The 14,470-nt window shown below is 35.7% G+C and overlaps 1 protein-coding gene across 1 annotated transcript in view; it reads right to left on the minus strand.

The window, feature by feature from the left end:
* Window positions 1-9,964: 9,964 nt before the first annotated feature.
* LOC134751867 (lachesin-like) overlaps window positions 9,965-14,470 on the minus strand; it is a 45,465-nt gene continuing 40,959 nt past the window's right edge. The window contains exons 6-8 of the mRNA XM_063687395.1: window positions 11,867-11,986; window positions 10,852-11,031; window positions 9,965-10,180 (exon numbers count right to left, since the gene is read on the minus strand). Of these exons, the coding sequence (XP_063543465.1) occupies window positions 9,996-10,180; window positions 10,852-11,031; window positions 11,867-11,986 (485 nt within the window). The 3' untranslated portion in view covers window positions 9,965-9,995. The remainder of the gene's footprint in view (window positions 10,181-10,851; window positions 11,032-11,866; window positions 11,987-14,470) is intronic.

Genomic DNA, 14,470 nt, shown 5'->3' on the forward strand with positions numbered 1-14,470 from the left:
TTTTAGAAATTAGAGGAGGGGGGACACATTTTACCACTTTGGAAGTGTCTCTCGCGCAAACTATTCAGTTAAAAAAAATGATATTAGAAACCTCAATATCATTTTTGAAGACCTATCCATAAATACCCCACACGTATGGGTTGGATGAAAAAAAAAATTGATTTTCAGTTCTAAAGTATGGGAAACCCCCAAAATTTATTGTTTTTTTTTATATTTTTGAGTGAAAATCTTGATGCGGTTCACAGAATACATCTACTTACCAAGTTTCAACAGTATAGTTCTTATAGTTTCGGAAAAAAGTGGCTGTGACATACGGACGGACGGACAGACAGACAGACAGACAGACATGACGAATCCATAAGGGTTCGGAACCCTAAAAAGTGCCATGGTGAGGTGGAATTGCTGATGAAGACTAGAACGAAACTTCACTAACGCGTATGGAATATTTGGTTCTTTGTCTTTATCGGTAAGTTTGTTAAGCAAGTAAATAATAATAAGTTTGTAAAGCAAGTAAAAGATAATTTTTGTCAAGGTCCAGATTAATTTTTGTTAACTTGAATTGTATTGTACCCAAAGTACAAAAAGAATACCGACTTCAAAAAAGATGAAATAAAATATTATTCCCTTTATATGCGCTAGCAACTGATATGTTTGAAGTCGGTGCCAAGCCTAATGGTTAAGTACAATACCGCAATAACGGTCAACCCCGGTACAGTTCGAAAAGGAAGAAAAACCTGTCCATTAGTTGCTTGGAGGTAGGTATTATAAATTAGTTTTAAACTGGCTTCAAACTTAATAACTAATAAGCTTAAATCTTATTAGTTAGACCAAGATAAGTCTGCAGCGATTTTAATAGCGTACGCAGTGCAAGTGTTATTTTAAACGTCAAACGTCTGTATTAACAACTTCAATAAAGTATAAACCGCGAGCGGCAATTTGACTTGATGTACGAAGAGCGCGCTCAGCGGAAAAAAAAAACATTTTGTGGTTCGATGTAAATTGCTGCTTTTCTTAGCGCAATACTGCATGAATACTGCTCTTTGAGTGTTGCCCTACTTTAGTTTGCTTTACATTGCTACTGACAAGATTTGCTTGACCAACTATAGTTGAGAACTAAACTATAACGTATCTATTAATTATTTTGAATTGAAAAATGACAGGCATTTATACTAATAGTTGGAAATTTTTTGTTACCGGCCACTTCATTCACGCCGTAAATTTGAAGTAGCCAAATGTTTAATTTTTTACTTCATTCAGGGTTGCGCTTCAATTTTTAGCTTTATTCGGATTAGTAGGATGAATCCGATTTGCAATATAAGCATTGTCGGCTAGTGTGATAAGTTTCGTAGACGAATGGCACGACGACTACGACACTAAAATCAATCCTAGCACTATCCCACTCCTTTAATGTTAGTATATTCATTAGCTTAAAACGTACACTTGAGTCGATATTGAATAGCCAGGAATAGGGTCGTGGTCGCGGTATAAAAACTGGAAGCGCATTAATTCAATTGCAACACGAAAAATGCATTAGCGCCCCGGGGCCTCCATTCGTCATTGTCCTGCAATGTCCCTTTGAGAACGATTTTTACTTATTTTACTCGTGGCGTAATGTATTGTGGTAAGTTCGTTGGACCGCTTTAATAATTTACCACTTTAACTGAATCTGACGTATGTAGCCCTATTTTTGACGCTCATTTAAATAATAATAACGATATTACTACTAGTTACTCACTATGGAAGCGATAACTCCAAACGGTCATCTTGTAACTAGTGAAAAGTAATAATTTTTAGAAATAAAAACATGTGTACACTACAATAAGATATTTTATTTATTTAAACCATTTGCATTGAAATGGTTGGATGTCTTAGATTAGAGAATTTATAATAGGAGGCTACTTCAACGCATCTTTTCGAATAAAAAACTTGGGAACAAATTAAGTAACTAGTATCATCGCCCACACTGTTCACTGTACATCGGTTGACCTTATGTCTTTTGTAATAAGGTCCATCGTGTTACGGTTAGGATTGATGTTGTTTGTATACCCACATGCTGATCCATACTGAAAGCTGCGTCGCGTTGAGTGCAAATATTTTAGCTGAGGGAAAAGAAGAATATTGCCTACGACAAAATAATAATACTTACCGAGCTGGATGCTCTGGATCGGAGGGTCCGACTATTGCTCACCACGCACCGTATGCTACACCCACGCTCGTTTTAAGATTTTGCATTCCATGGAAGTGTGGAACATCCCATTCGCTTTCAAACTGACCTCTCGATCTTTTAAACTTTCAGAAAAGCATTTATTTAAGCATAAATCCTACGATGGGCAAGGGTTTCAGATACGTTTAGATAAATAAACAGGAGTTGGTATATTAGGGACATTTATTTTAAATACTTAATACTTTAAAAATTACACATTTATTGTCAAAGTCAACGTAAGTTTAGGATTAGAATCTGAGACAAATATTTGAAACAATAAGAATACAACATGCGAAGTTCATCTATAAGTAATATTTAGTACTCGCTATAATAACTTACGTTATTTAATATATTATGATTTTTTATACAATATAGTTAGGTGTGTATCCCTCAAACTTAAACTGTGTTCTGATTTGATACTAAGCTATAACTATATATGCACTAATTATTAAGGTATAAAATATTATAATTATTTTAAATTTTATATTACAAACAAATTATTGTACCTCAAATGATCTTTGTTTAAGGCTGAATTGAAGTCAAATATCAGGAAAGCTTGTTTGGCCTAATCATTATTATACGACTTGAGCGATCATTCATGCCGATTGATGGGCGAAATGCACTGGGAGTCGTGTCATTAGGCGTGTTGCTCGCACTTATTGGTAGTACTCTCCCTGGTAGGACATAGGGGAGACCAAGGTGGGTTCTGACAATTTTTACTTTAACTAACATAATATTTAAGCAACAAAGCATACCATCGCTATGAACAACTTTGGGAACAAATCAAATTAATTTTTATTAAATATTTTGATTTGTGTTTTTAAGTAGTCACACAGTGCCGAAGCCCTCCAGTGGTGAAGGCCGGATTCGAACCGGCGTCTTTAGCCGGCGTGTTTTTCTTTAATATATGACATCTATTACAGTTCATCGCCATGAAGTTTATAATAATCTGTAGCATAATTCATACTTTTCCAAAACCTGTTACGAACATGAATAAAAGTATTTACAGTTTTTGAGAAAATCTACAAAAACCAGAACGTCTCCCCGTGTCACAACTCTCTTAACACCGAGGTAAGTTGTGACAACTTCCGGGGTAGGTTGTGTCACCTCTTCATTTTGACTATATGATGAATAAAAAATACAATTTTACCAATATTTTACAAATTAATATTTATTAATCCAAAAAAGTACTACGTACAATCATTTTATAGCAGATTTGTATCATTTGTACCATCCAAAACAATGTGTTATTACAGTAGGTATTCTAGCGGATAATACTTAATATTTTAATACGAAATTACACAATAACGTAAACGTAATACTTTATGATATTAATATGCGCTGTTGGCAGGTACTACGTCAAAATGCTCATTTCTAAAGGGGCTGCTTCCAGCTCGCTAACAATAATAGTCATTATATTGTCTTCGGTTACCGCGATAGTTACTCATGAAATAAAACTATGAAAACGGATTATATCGCGTATATTGAATTTATAATACATCCCGACGTTTCGAACTCTTTACAGCGTTCGTGGTCAACGGGTGACTGAGGAAAAATTACAAAATGCAAAAATACCCACATACTAAAATAATGAACAATCATAGACTACAAACTTTAAGGCTGGTTGTACATGCAAAATCGGTTCATAAGGCTAGTTATACACTATAATTATTTTTCAAGTAAAGATATATATATATACGCGATAAAAATAAACTATGCCGGCTCCAACCCTACACCACGGACCCGAGAAGATTTAATTCCCTCCTAAATTGTAGGAGGGTATCCCAATATGGGACCGGCAACAAACTCGGCGGGACACATCTTTTCAAAACATCAGAATGTCCAGCATCATCCAACACTACGGTCTCACAGTCTATGTCTCGCTTGCTCCTTTATCAGGTGGACTACAGGATCCCAAGCTGGTGGTCGAGAAAAGCCATCTTCCCTATTAAAGTTTGGATATTTCTTAATCTCAATGGCCTCGCGTAGCATTCTGGGTATGTAACGCTTCTCCTTGGCAAGAACCAGAGGCTTATCAAACTTGATTGAGTGATTGGCTTTATCCATGACATGCTCACAGACAGCAGACCTAGGTCGACGGTGCTTGACATCAGCTATGTGTTCCTTCACCCGAGTGGAAATGCTCCGTTTCGTCTGCCCGACATATGATAGGCCACACTCACAGTCCAGCCTGTACACTCCTGCAGTCTGTAGAGGGGTATTGCATTTTACAGGCCTCAGGAATTGTGACATCTTCTTCATTGGCTTGAAATATGTTTTTATAGAAGCACGCTTCAAGATGTGGCTGATCCTGTCCGTGACCCCCCTGACAAAAGGCAGAATGGCAGGCCTGCGCTCGACTGTGGGGATCTTAATGAGTGGAGCTCCAGCATGCCAGGCGCGCGCTCCAGGCAAACGAGCTCAGGATACCGCGGGTCAACCAGAGGTCCCACATTAAGATCCCCACAGTCGAGCGCAGGCCTGCCATTCTGCCTTTTGTCAGGGGGGTCACGGACAGGATCAGCCACATCTTGAAGCGTGCTTCTATAAAAACATATTTCAAGCCAATGAAGAAGATGTCACAATTCCTGAGGCCTGTAAAATGCAATACCCCTCTACAGACTGCAGGAGTGTACAGGCTGGACTGTGAGTGTGGCCTATCATATGTCGGGCAGACGAAACGGAGCATTTCCACTCGGGTGAAGGAACACATAGCTGATGTCAAGCACCGTCGACCTAGGTCTGCTGTCTGTGAGCATGTCATGGATAAAGCCAATCACTCAATCAAGTTTGATAAGCCTCTGGTTCTTGCCAAGGAGAAGCGTTACATACCCAGAATGCTACGCGAGGCCATTGAGATTAAGAAATATCCAAACTTTAATAGGGAAGATGGCTTTTCTCTACCACCAGCTTGGGATCCTGTAGTCCACCTGATAAAGGAGCAAGCGAGACATAGACTGTGAGACCGTAGTGGTGGATGATGCTGGACATTCTGATGTTTTGAAAAGATGTGTCCCGCCGAGTTTGTTGCCGGTCCCATATTGGGATACCCTCCTACAATTTAGGAGGGAATTAAATCTTCTCGGGTCCGTGGTGTAGGGTTGGAGCCGGCATAGTTTATTTTTATCGCGTATATATATATATCTTTACTTGAAAAATAATTATAGTGTATAACTAGCCTTATGAACCGATTTTGCATGTACAACCAGCCTTAAAGTTTGTAGTCTATGATTGTTCATTATTTTAGTATGTGGGTATTTTTGCATTTTGTAATTTTTCCTCAGTCACCCGTTGACCACGAACGCTGTAAAGAGTTCGAAACGTCGGGATGTATTATAAATTCAATATACGCGATATAATCCGTTTTCATAGTTTTATTTCATGAATAATAGTCATTGATAAAATTTCGTTGTCACAACTCCCCTATGTCACAACCCACCTTAGTCTCCCCTAGTTCAGAGCCGGAAATCGCTACTGACTTTTAGTATGTTATTATTCAAAACGACAGATGCTAGTGTGGAAAGTATGTCATTACATATCATTACACGTAAGAATGACATTTCCGCACGTGTATCGAATGACGTTTTTTAATACAGTTGCGAAAAAATAAGAAAAATAACAAGTAAGGAATTCGAAACTTTTATACTATTAATTCTGTGACATCATTGACATTGACATTATGAAGAGGTGTTTTTTTTTTGCTTTTATTCGACTAGAATGGATGTTGTTATTATTATTGAAACCAATGTTTTTTTTTAAATGCATGTTCTATAAGACAGAAACAATTGTAAATATAAAACATTGTACTATTATTCCCAAAGTATCGTTATTTACGATTATTTGTGTGTCGTATATTTATAAAAACAATTTCGAATGTTGCCTTTGGAAACTTAAAACATGCTTGCAGTAAGAAAAAACGCCTCTTCTTCGACAGGCGTTCCGTTCCATTCAGACAACTTATTAAGAACGGTTTTTCAATATTCAATATTAAAAAATAATAGCTATTTATGCAACAAGTGCGGAAAGTGTATGATTCCCGACGAGTGGAATTTTATTCACGAGCGAGCAAAGCGAGCGAGTGTATAAAGGAATACGAGTCGGAAATCATCTTTACGCACGTGTATCATACAATGTTTTACTATGCATTGTGCGAGTAAATAAAAAAACATATCATGGCAAATAAGTTTAATTATTAAAAGGAGTGTTTTAAATCGACACGAGTTGCGAATTACCTATTCGCACGTGTATCGTACAACGTTTTACAGTACATATAGCCCTTTAAACTTTCGACATATGCACGAAAAGTGCTCTTTACGCACTAGTAAGTTGTTTTTAAAAATTGTTTTACTTGGTACTGACAACAAAAATGACATGTAATGGTACACTTAAATGTTAACCAGCACAATCTTAAAATTAAGTTAATAGGTACCTATGGTACCGGAGTTTAAAGTTGTGAATATAGCTATAATAGTAACACTTGTAAATATACAGATCCAGTTTCGCAAAATATGTACTACCACTGAGGCTACTAAATACATCCTCTATTCTCGGAACGGGATATTTGTCGACCAATAAAACTTTGTTCAATGTTACCTTGTAATCAAAGGCGTAAGCTGCCGCCAGGCTTACGTATAGGAACGTGTGGCGTGGCCCAGTCGGAGGCGTCTACAGGCTCGATGACACCGGTTTGTAATCTGTTAAGGACATCTGATTAATGCACTCGTCCTCAGATCACTCATCCACCTGGTCCGTATATTGAATAAATAAAATAAAATAATTGAAAACAAAAAGCACTAGTGCGGAAAAGTAGTACTTTCCGCATGATATGGCTCCGTAGGAAACGCACTTTTCGAGCACATGCATTGTAAAAGTATTTTAATGATGAAGAGGTAAGTAATGAAATGTGCGTATTTTTCGTATTCTTACATTAACAGTAGGTTTTTATGTTGATTACGACGTTTCAAGGAAACTAATATTAACACTCATCAATAAGTAGTCATGAATTGGAACAAGTATAAATTTAAAAAAATTGGAAAAGTAAAAAGCACTAGTTCGCGAAAACCAACTTTCCGCACGCTAAACAGCTACGTCAAGTAGCACTTTTTGAGCAACTGTATTAAAAAATAAGTTTTTAAAATCGTGAAAGTTTAAATCAGTGTTTTAGTCTGTTGTTGGATATGGTAGGTCTTCAAAATGGCTGGGAAACATGAATGACGTCATCAAAGTGACTCCTGCCTCTTTTTGAATGCTGCATGCATATTGCACCCAAACTATATTACACTTACGCGTGTGGGGTACTAAAGCAGATTAAATATAATATATTTAGTACATACACTATATTCCAAAGTATACTACAGTTTAAAAGCTATTCACAAAGAAATCAAATTCCTGTAAAAAAAAGGTTATTTGGGTTTTACAACCAACCCAAAAGTCGGGTGTTAAAGCCATGTTTTATAGCTCTTAAACTATAGCTTATTTTGGAACAGTATATAACCTAAATGTAGTCGGTATATTGAATCTGATACCATATTATGATTTCATTTGATACCCAACACGTGTAAGTGCAAGGCATAGTCATATTGATCACGTCATTCCGCTGTAGCAGGTTGCCTGCGCCAGTTCTCTCTTGGCAGTTTTGTTGTTCCAATACCTTGCCCGACAATATATACCAAAAATTGGCAACGGTTTCCGTCTCTGAACTATCTCTTCGACCGTTTCCCATACGGCATATGACTATAGTGCACGTGGGATGCACTGCTAGTCGTGTCAAGGTCGTATCATAAACAAAGCGAAATTTTAACAAATTGTGAAATCAGAATCGGCCTCTTGCTGGTTGCAAAATATACCTGTAGGAGGTACCTAATTTGTACTGTCGAGATAACTCATGCAGAAATGTAATAATTGGATACTCTCTTTTTAAACACTTTAAATTGAAGAAAAAACAATTAACTTTTCCGGACTTATATCAAATTCCATATTATTATTTAACAATACCTTTTATCATTTTTAGTTGGAATAACTACTACATGTTTATGTTCATATAAATATTCAAAATTGTAATTTTATTTTACAGGGAAGATTCAAGACTGTTATAATGAGATGCTGAAAATCGAACCTCCGATAGGATTACTGATATACATATACCAGGTGTGGCCTGTAACAGGAGCAGTAAACTAAACTGTAGGCTGTCTGACCTGTCTGTACTCCTCAATCTCACCAATATTTGTTCAGGGACTTTTAAAAATAACTTGTGTTTGGATTTGTACACTCTAAAGTTTATTAAAGACTAAGACGCAATGTACCTATTGCGAATTTTGTTACGTTTGAAGCGTGACAAGCTACGTCTATTATACTGATGATAGCGTACTTTGAAAATAATATTTAATTTGTATGCAAAAGAGAAATCTAAAGGTTAAATTTTTTATTGTTTTATTGTTTGATGAGTACAATCTTTGTTTTAATAATTTGCTCGTGTTACAAGAGACACCCGTAGGTATAATAATACCTAAAAAGATATTATTTTACTTTAGTTTTTATCTATAAATATAAAATTATATAGTTCATATTACAACAAAAATGGATCTGAAAATGAATAAACCCTTAAACCACGTTAGTTATTTGTTGTAATAAATATGGTTATAACAATAATTGTAGTAAAAATAAAAGTTTTCACCAGTGTTTTTGATTTCGAATTGCTATAACTAAGGCATAAACATTTGTGGATTTTACATTAGCATAATGACTGTGCCCAAAGTTAATTTTGTATTGAGCAGAAACGTCTACAAACGATAGCAGAAAGATATGTGGATGCAAAATGAGTTACCTACATCTAAAGGTTATGTTGTGTGTGTATTATTTTTCAACCAGTTCTGTGCATAGTCCACAAGAAAGATAGAAAACTTTTATTAAATAAACATATATGAAATAAACTTATTCACTAAACCTTAATATAATATATCTAAACTTAAACATGAATATGAACTAAACATGTATAAACATCTACCTACTGTAACTTGCCCCGGGCTGCTCCCGACGCAAAGGTGCCCATCACGCTCGCTGGATAGATAAGGGAGACGGTTTTATTTTCAGCATTGAGAAACTAAATAACGTAATTTCAGTCGACATTTTTCTTATCTTTGAACATTCAATAATTCATTAGGTTACGTTTCTTATAATAATGTTTTATGTACTATATAGTAGACCTTAATGATGACATATCGTGGGATAAAATTTTCAAATATATTATGCAAATACAAAGCATTCGAGATAAATTATTCATCTTTCAAACTTTGCTTTATGATTTTTTGTATCGTTCTTAATATATTTACGTTCACTCCAAAAAACCGGATAGTTCATCGTTAAGCGATATTTTTAATGTTTTAGATTAGACGGATATGTTAACTGAAAAAAATCTTGTAGGTACTTACGCTACTTAAAAATGTTCATTCCGTTATGAAATATTTTACAATTCTGCTGAGTTACAGACCAGTGGTACGCGTTGCAACATGGTACATACCTACAGTCGAACGTAATAAGTAGGTTATGTACCTATTGCATCTACAAGTTTGTGCAAATAATTAAATAATAAACGTTTTAGGTTTCCATGTGTTTAAATATTTAATTTAATTTTAACTTATTTTGTGATTTACCAATACCGCACTGGGATTCTTGACACAAACTTACATCCGTAATTAGTTGTAAAATAATAAACAATCATAATTAATTAAAGTAAGTGGGTATAATTTGCAGCTAGATGAAATGCTCAGATTCGATTGTTTTTTCTGCGAAAAAATTAAAATGTAGTAACATATCTGAGAGCAGTGAGCATAAGAGCATAGAGCTGTGGTGGTAGCCGTTGCGCGAGGGAGTACTGCGCATGGGATGAGGCCGGGTGCGCCCGCGCGGGCAGGTTGCGCGCGCGCTGCCATGCCGCGCCCGACACTAGCGGCTCGTCGGGGAAACCGTTCAGCTCTAATCCTAAAGAAAACCAATAATTTATTGTGTAGTTACGATTATACAATGTAGCGGAAAATTAAACTTGCAATCGCTAGGTGGCGGTGGTGGTGGTGGTGGTGGTGGTGGTTACAGTGGCTTGGGATTATAATGCATTTTTACATCTGTCAGAGACACAGAATGAATAGGTACTTAGTTCATCAAGCACAGCTATTAGATTTCGCACCAATAAGTGAAAATGAGTTTGCGAAAGATTACCTAACTAGGTTAATTGATTAATAATAAATTGATCTTGTTCATTGACTAGGCTTCGGGCGCGTGAGTTTCGGTAGGCTCTATTGTTCTCCCTTCACTTCAAAGGCGGATTTAAAAAATTATAACTAAATGTCGAATTTGATCAAAATCAATTTAGTAGCTTAGCTGCGAAAAGGTACCAGCTCACGTGATAACATATATAAATTATTAGTTTTTTAAACGTAGGTGTACCTAAGTGTAGGCCAATTACTGATCTTATATAAAAAAAGGTTATGTGTTTGTCTGTTTTATAACATTAGTACTTGTAAAAAAGTACTAGTAGTAATAACATAATTTGCAGGTTTACCTTTTGCTTTTATTTAATCTATAGAGTAATAGAAAGAGTTTCTAAAGAATAGTAGCAAACTTTTTATATTACAAAGGTTTAATGTCGTACTTACTATGTAAGCTGACTTGGCTCTCCATCTTCCCCAGCGCGTTGACCGACGCGCACACGTAAGTTCCAAAATCACTTGGTGCCAATAATTTTATAGTTAAATTCATCCATAGAGAATATTCGTTCACTATAGTTTCTGTTACACGGAATTTTGGGTTCTCGAGAAGCTTGTCGCTCAATAAGGCTGAAAAAAAGAATGCCATCTTAGAATCCATTTGGCTACGGTTATTTTTATTTTTTCATGTAGGTATGTATTTATTTAGTAGAACATAATTATACGTTTTAAAACTTGTAGTCGACATACTTTTTAACGGTCCGGTTAAATAAAAATGTTTGCTCTAGATAAAGTTTTTAGGTCTCATTAACATGTACGAAGTTACTAAAACTTCTAACACAAAATAATTAATTAGTTTCAGTTTTAGTTAGGTTAGACTTTTTTTAAATATTTTTAATGTTTATACTGTTGTACGTATCGGACCTATCAAGTCCGATTCTTATTAAGTAAGACTTGTTTTTCGCTACTAATTTATTACAGGCACAATTACATTTAACACATGAAAAAATGATGTTTTATGATAACTGAATTTTAACAATAATTTATATCGCATATTTAAAAGTCAACATATGTATTAAATAGCAAAGAGATTAAATTACATGTGTTTTTTGACAAAAAAAAAACATTTTTGATACAAGCTTTTATTGCTGACTGTACTTTTATTTCAACGGGCACCTAGTACTCATCGAGACAATTCTAACAAACCCAAACACAATTAGGTTGTGTTGTTTTACCACAGAGTTCCTATGTATGGCCACCTCCTGTCTCCATCATCAGATCAGCTCAATGGTACCATAATATTGCATTGTCATAAAATTTACATTTAGGTATGCAAATTTTTAGCTTCATCGGAAACCGGAAAGTGGGTCAAATTTAACTTGCAAGATTTTTGATCCGTACAAACATACTTAGGTACGTACAATTATGTGCATTGCAAGTTAAATAAAAGCTTGCAAGAACTTACCATCTTCTCGATACCATGAGTTCATAGCTTTTGGGGATGCTTCAATGTAGCATTGTAAAGCCACGTCGCTGCCCAGCGGCGCACCGACCAGCTGATTGGTAACTTTAACTTGTGGTATGACTGTGGGGCAAAGCAATCATCTTTCATTTCTCTTTTCATTAATAACTACAGATTGATATTTGATATGTCGGCGGCAGATCGTAAAATCGGGCATATCGAGATATTCCTAGGCATATCATGAAACGCCGACATTTCATGTTCTGACTAAGGTTAACTCAGGCATATCACGATTTGCCTAATAAAACAGGCGATCGATCAGATCAACGCATTCGTTGATATTCCTAGCTTTATACCGGGCGCATCGTAAAATAACTTGATCAAGATATTCCTAGGCATATAATGAAGCGCCGCCATTTCATGATCTGACTAAAATTAACCCAGGCATATCACGATATGCCTTATAAAAGAGCAATGTATTCGTCGTAAGTTTGGTTTGCGGCAAGATGGCGGAAAAGCATCAGCTGATCGAGTTTAACTGTTAGTTACCCACGGCATCATACGTGATTTAGCTGGTTTTCCATTCTGTTTTGTTGTAAAACCGCAAAATATAGCCGCTGAATACAATATAATTCTAATTTATAATTGATATTTATTTTTTCACTTGAAACTTGGTCGCGAGGCAGATCATGAACTGACGGCGTTTCATGATCTGCCTAGGAATATCACACCTTGAAGTTTGCACGATATGGCTACTGATCGCTAGGCAGATCATGAAATGCCGGCGTTTCATGATCTGCCTAGGAATATCATCCCTTGAGGTGTGCACGATATGGCTGGTGGTCGCTAGCCACACACACCCTACTTATTTGATATGCCTAAACGTCGCCAGGCAAATCGTCAAACGTTGAGGTTTGAACGAAATGGCTGGTAGTCGCTAGTCAGATCATGAAATGGCGGCGTTTCATGATATGCCTAGGCATATCCCAATATGCCCGATTTTACGATCTGCCGCCGACAGATACGCTGCGCGGGGAGCTATAGCGTTAAATTACATTAAAATAGATACTTTATCCAGAGGACAAGGTGTCATTGACCTACGCATTCCCTTGTGCAGTTGCATAAATTAAGCTGATTACAATGACATGATTGGTTGTATAGGTGGACAATGGAACGAAACAATGGGTGGATGGAAGGCAATTTAATCGCACTCAGCCCCACAATATTAAAATAAAGGTTTTCACTTTAACGTAAAATATTGGTTTCATAAAACATTAAATTTAATTTCCCAGAAAATAACACTCGTAACCGTAAAAAGTTTCACAATAGAAACCGATTTAGTAGCAAAATGCTTCTACATGACTTGCGACGTTTAAATTAAAAATATAATATTGCTGTTGAAATACTTTTTATTGTGGGTAGTGGGTAGCGATATATGTAATTAAAGAAATCGGTACAGTAAAGTATATATAATTTAGTTGACATGTGTATTCGCATTTTTTCCAACAACTTAAGTTCTCAATTATAATTATCTTATGCGTTGACAAACTTGATTTTAATTAGCGTTTTATACAATCTACTCGTAAATATGAAATATTAATTCGGGTACTGGGCTTAGGCTATGAGGTTTTCCGCGTCGACTTACAGTGGATTTACCTTTTTCTATGAAAATTTCGATATTTCAACATGCTTTTGCTTGGAATACTTTTATATATTTTAACGTGTTTTTTTTAAACTCCGTTAATTTCAAGGGTGTATTCCTGAGCTTAAACTAAGTTACAAATTAAGTTACTTTCGTATAGTATGAGTTTCTACATTTGCTACTACATATACGCAAGTACTATCAGGCGCGAATTTTAGTTATTCGATCTATTTCAATATTATACTGATCTGTCAGTATCGAAAGTGACATTTCATCAACAAAAACTGTCATTTTTGACAGTGACAGATCAGTATCATATCGAAAACAGATCGATCAACTAAAATTCGAATACGCCTGTATCTCGGACATAGACATAGTATAATCAAAGATACATATGCATAACTCCGTAATAGATGTTTACAGTCTAAGGAAAAAACGTGCCTCAAAAATCACGAAAATTTGATTCTCGATCAGATGGCGCCACTACCTTTGGCCTACTCTCGTATAGAGGGCGTTGACTGTTTCGTTTGTTATTTAACAATTTTAACGCATATCAGTGAAAGAACATGGGTCAAAATCATATAAAAATAAATAATGCAAATAAAAAAAATTATTTATCTATATTACATTTTATCGTATTTTTATAAATCTTTATTTTTAGTTTTAAAGTGTGTCGATAGATGGCAGTGAATTTACTGTGGTTACAAAATTTACTATGACAGTACCACTCTATCCTATTATATCCTCTTTGGTATAATACAAGTAGTTATAGACATGACACCGAGTGACCAGGGGTAAGAGAAAGGACATATTCATATATTTGACAGTTTAATGTATGGCAGCATAATCCTTTTTCTCTTTAACTCTTATACATTTCGGTATTTCGCCATCGCCTCCTACCTATGATGCCATAACCCGACCATGAAAAAATGCCCGGTCGGTGATAAGGACAAAGCATGGCACTA

This window comes from Cydia strobilella, chromosome 2, assembly GCF_947568885.1.
Source record: "Cydia strobilella chromosome 2, ilCydStro3.1, whole genome shotgun sequence".
Taxonomy (NCBI): Eukaryota; Metazoa; Arthropoda; class Insecta; order Lepidoptera; family Tortricidae; genus Cydia; species Cydia strobilella.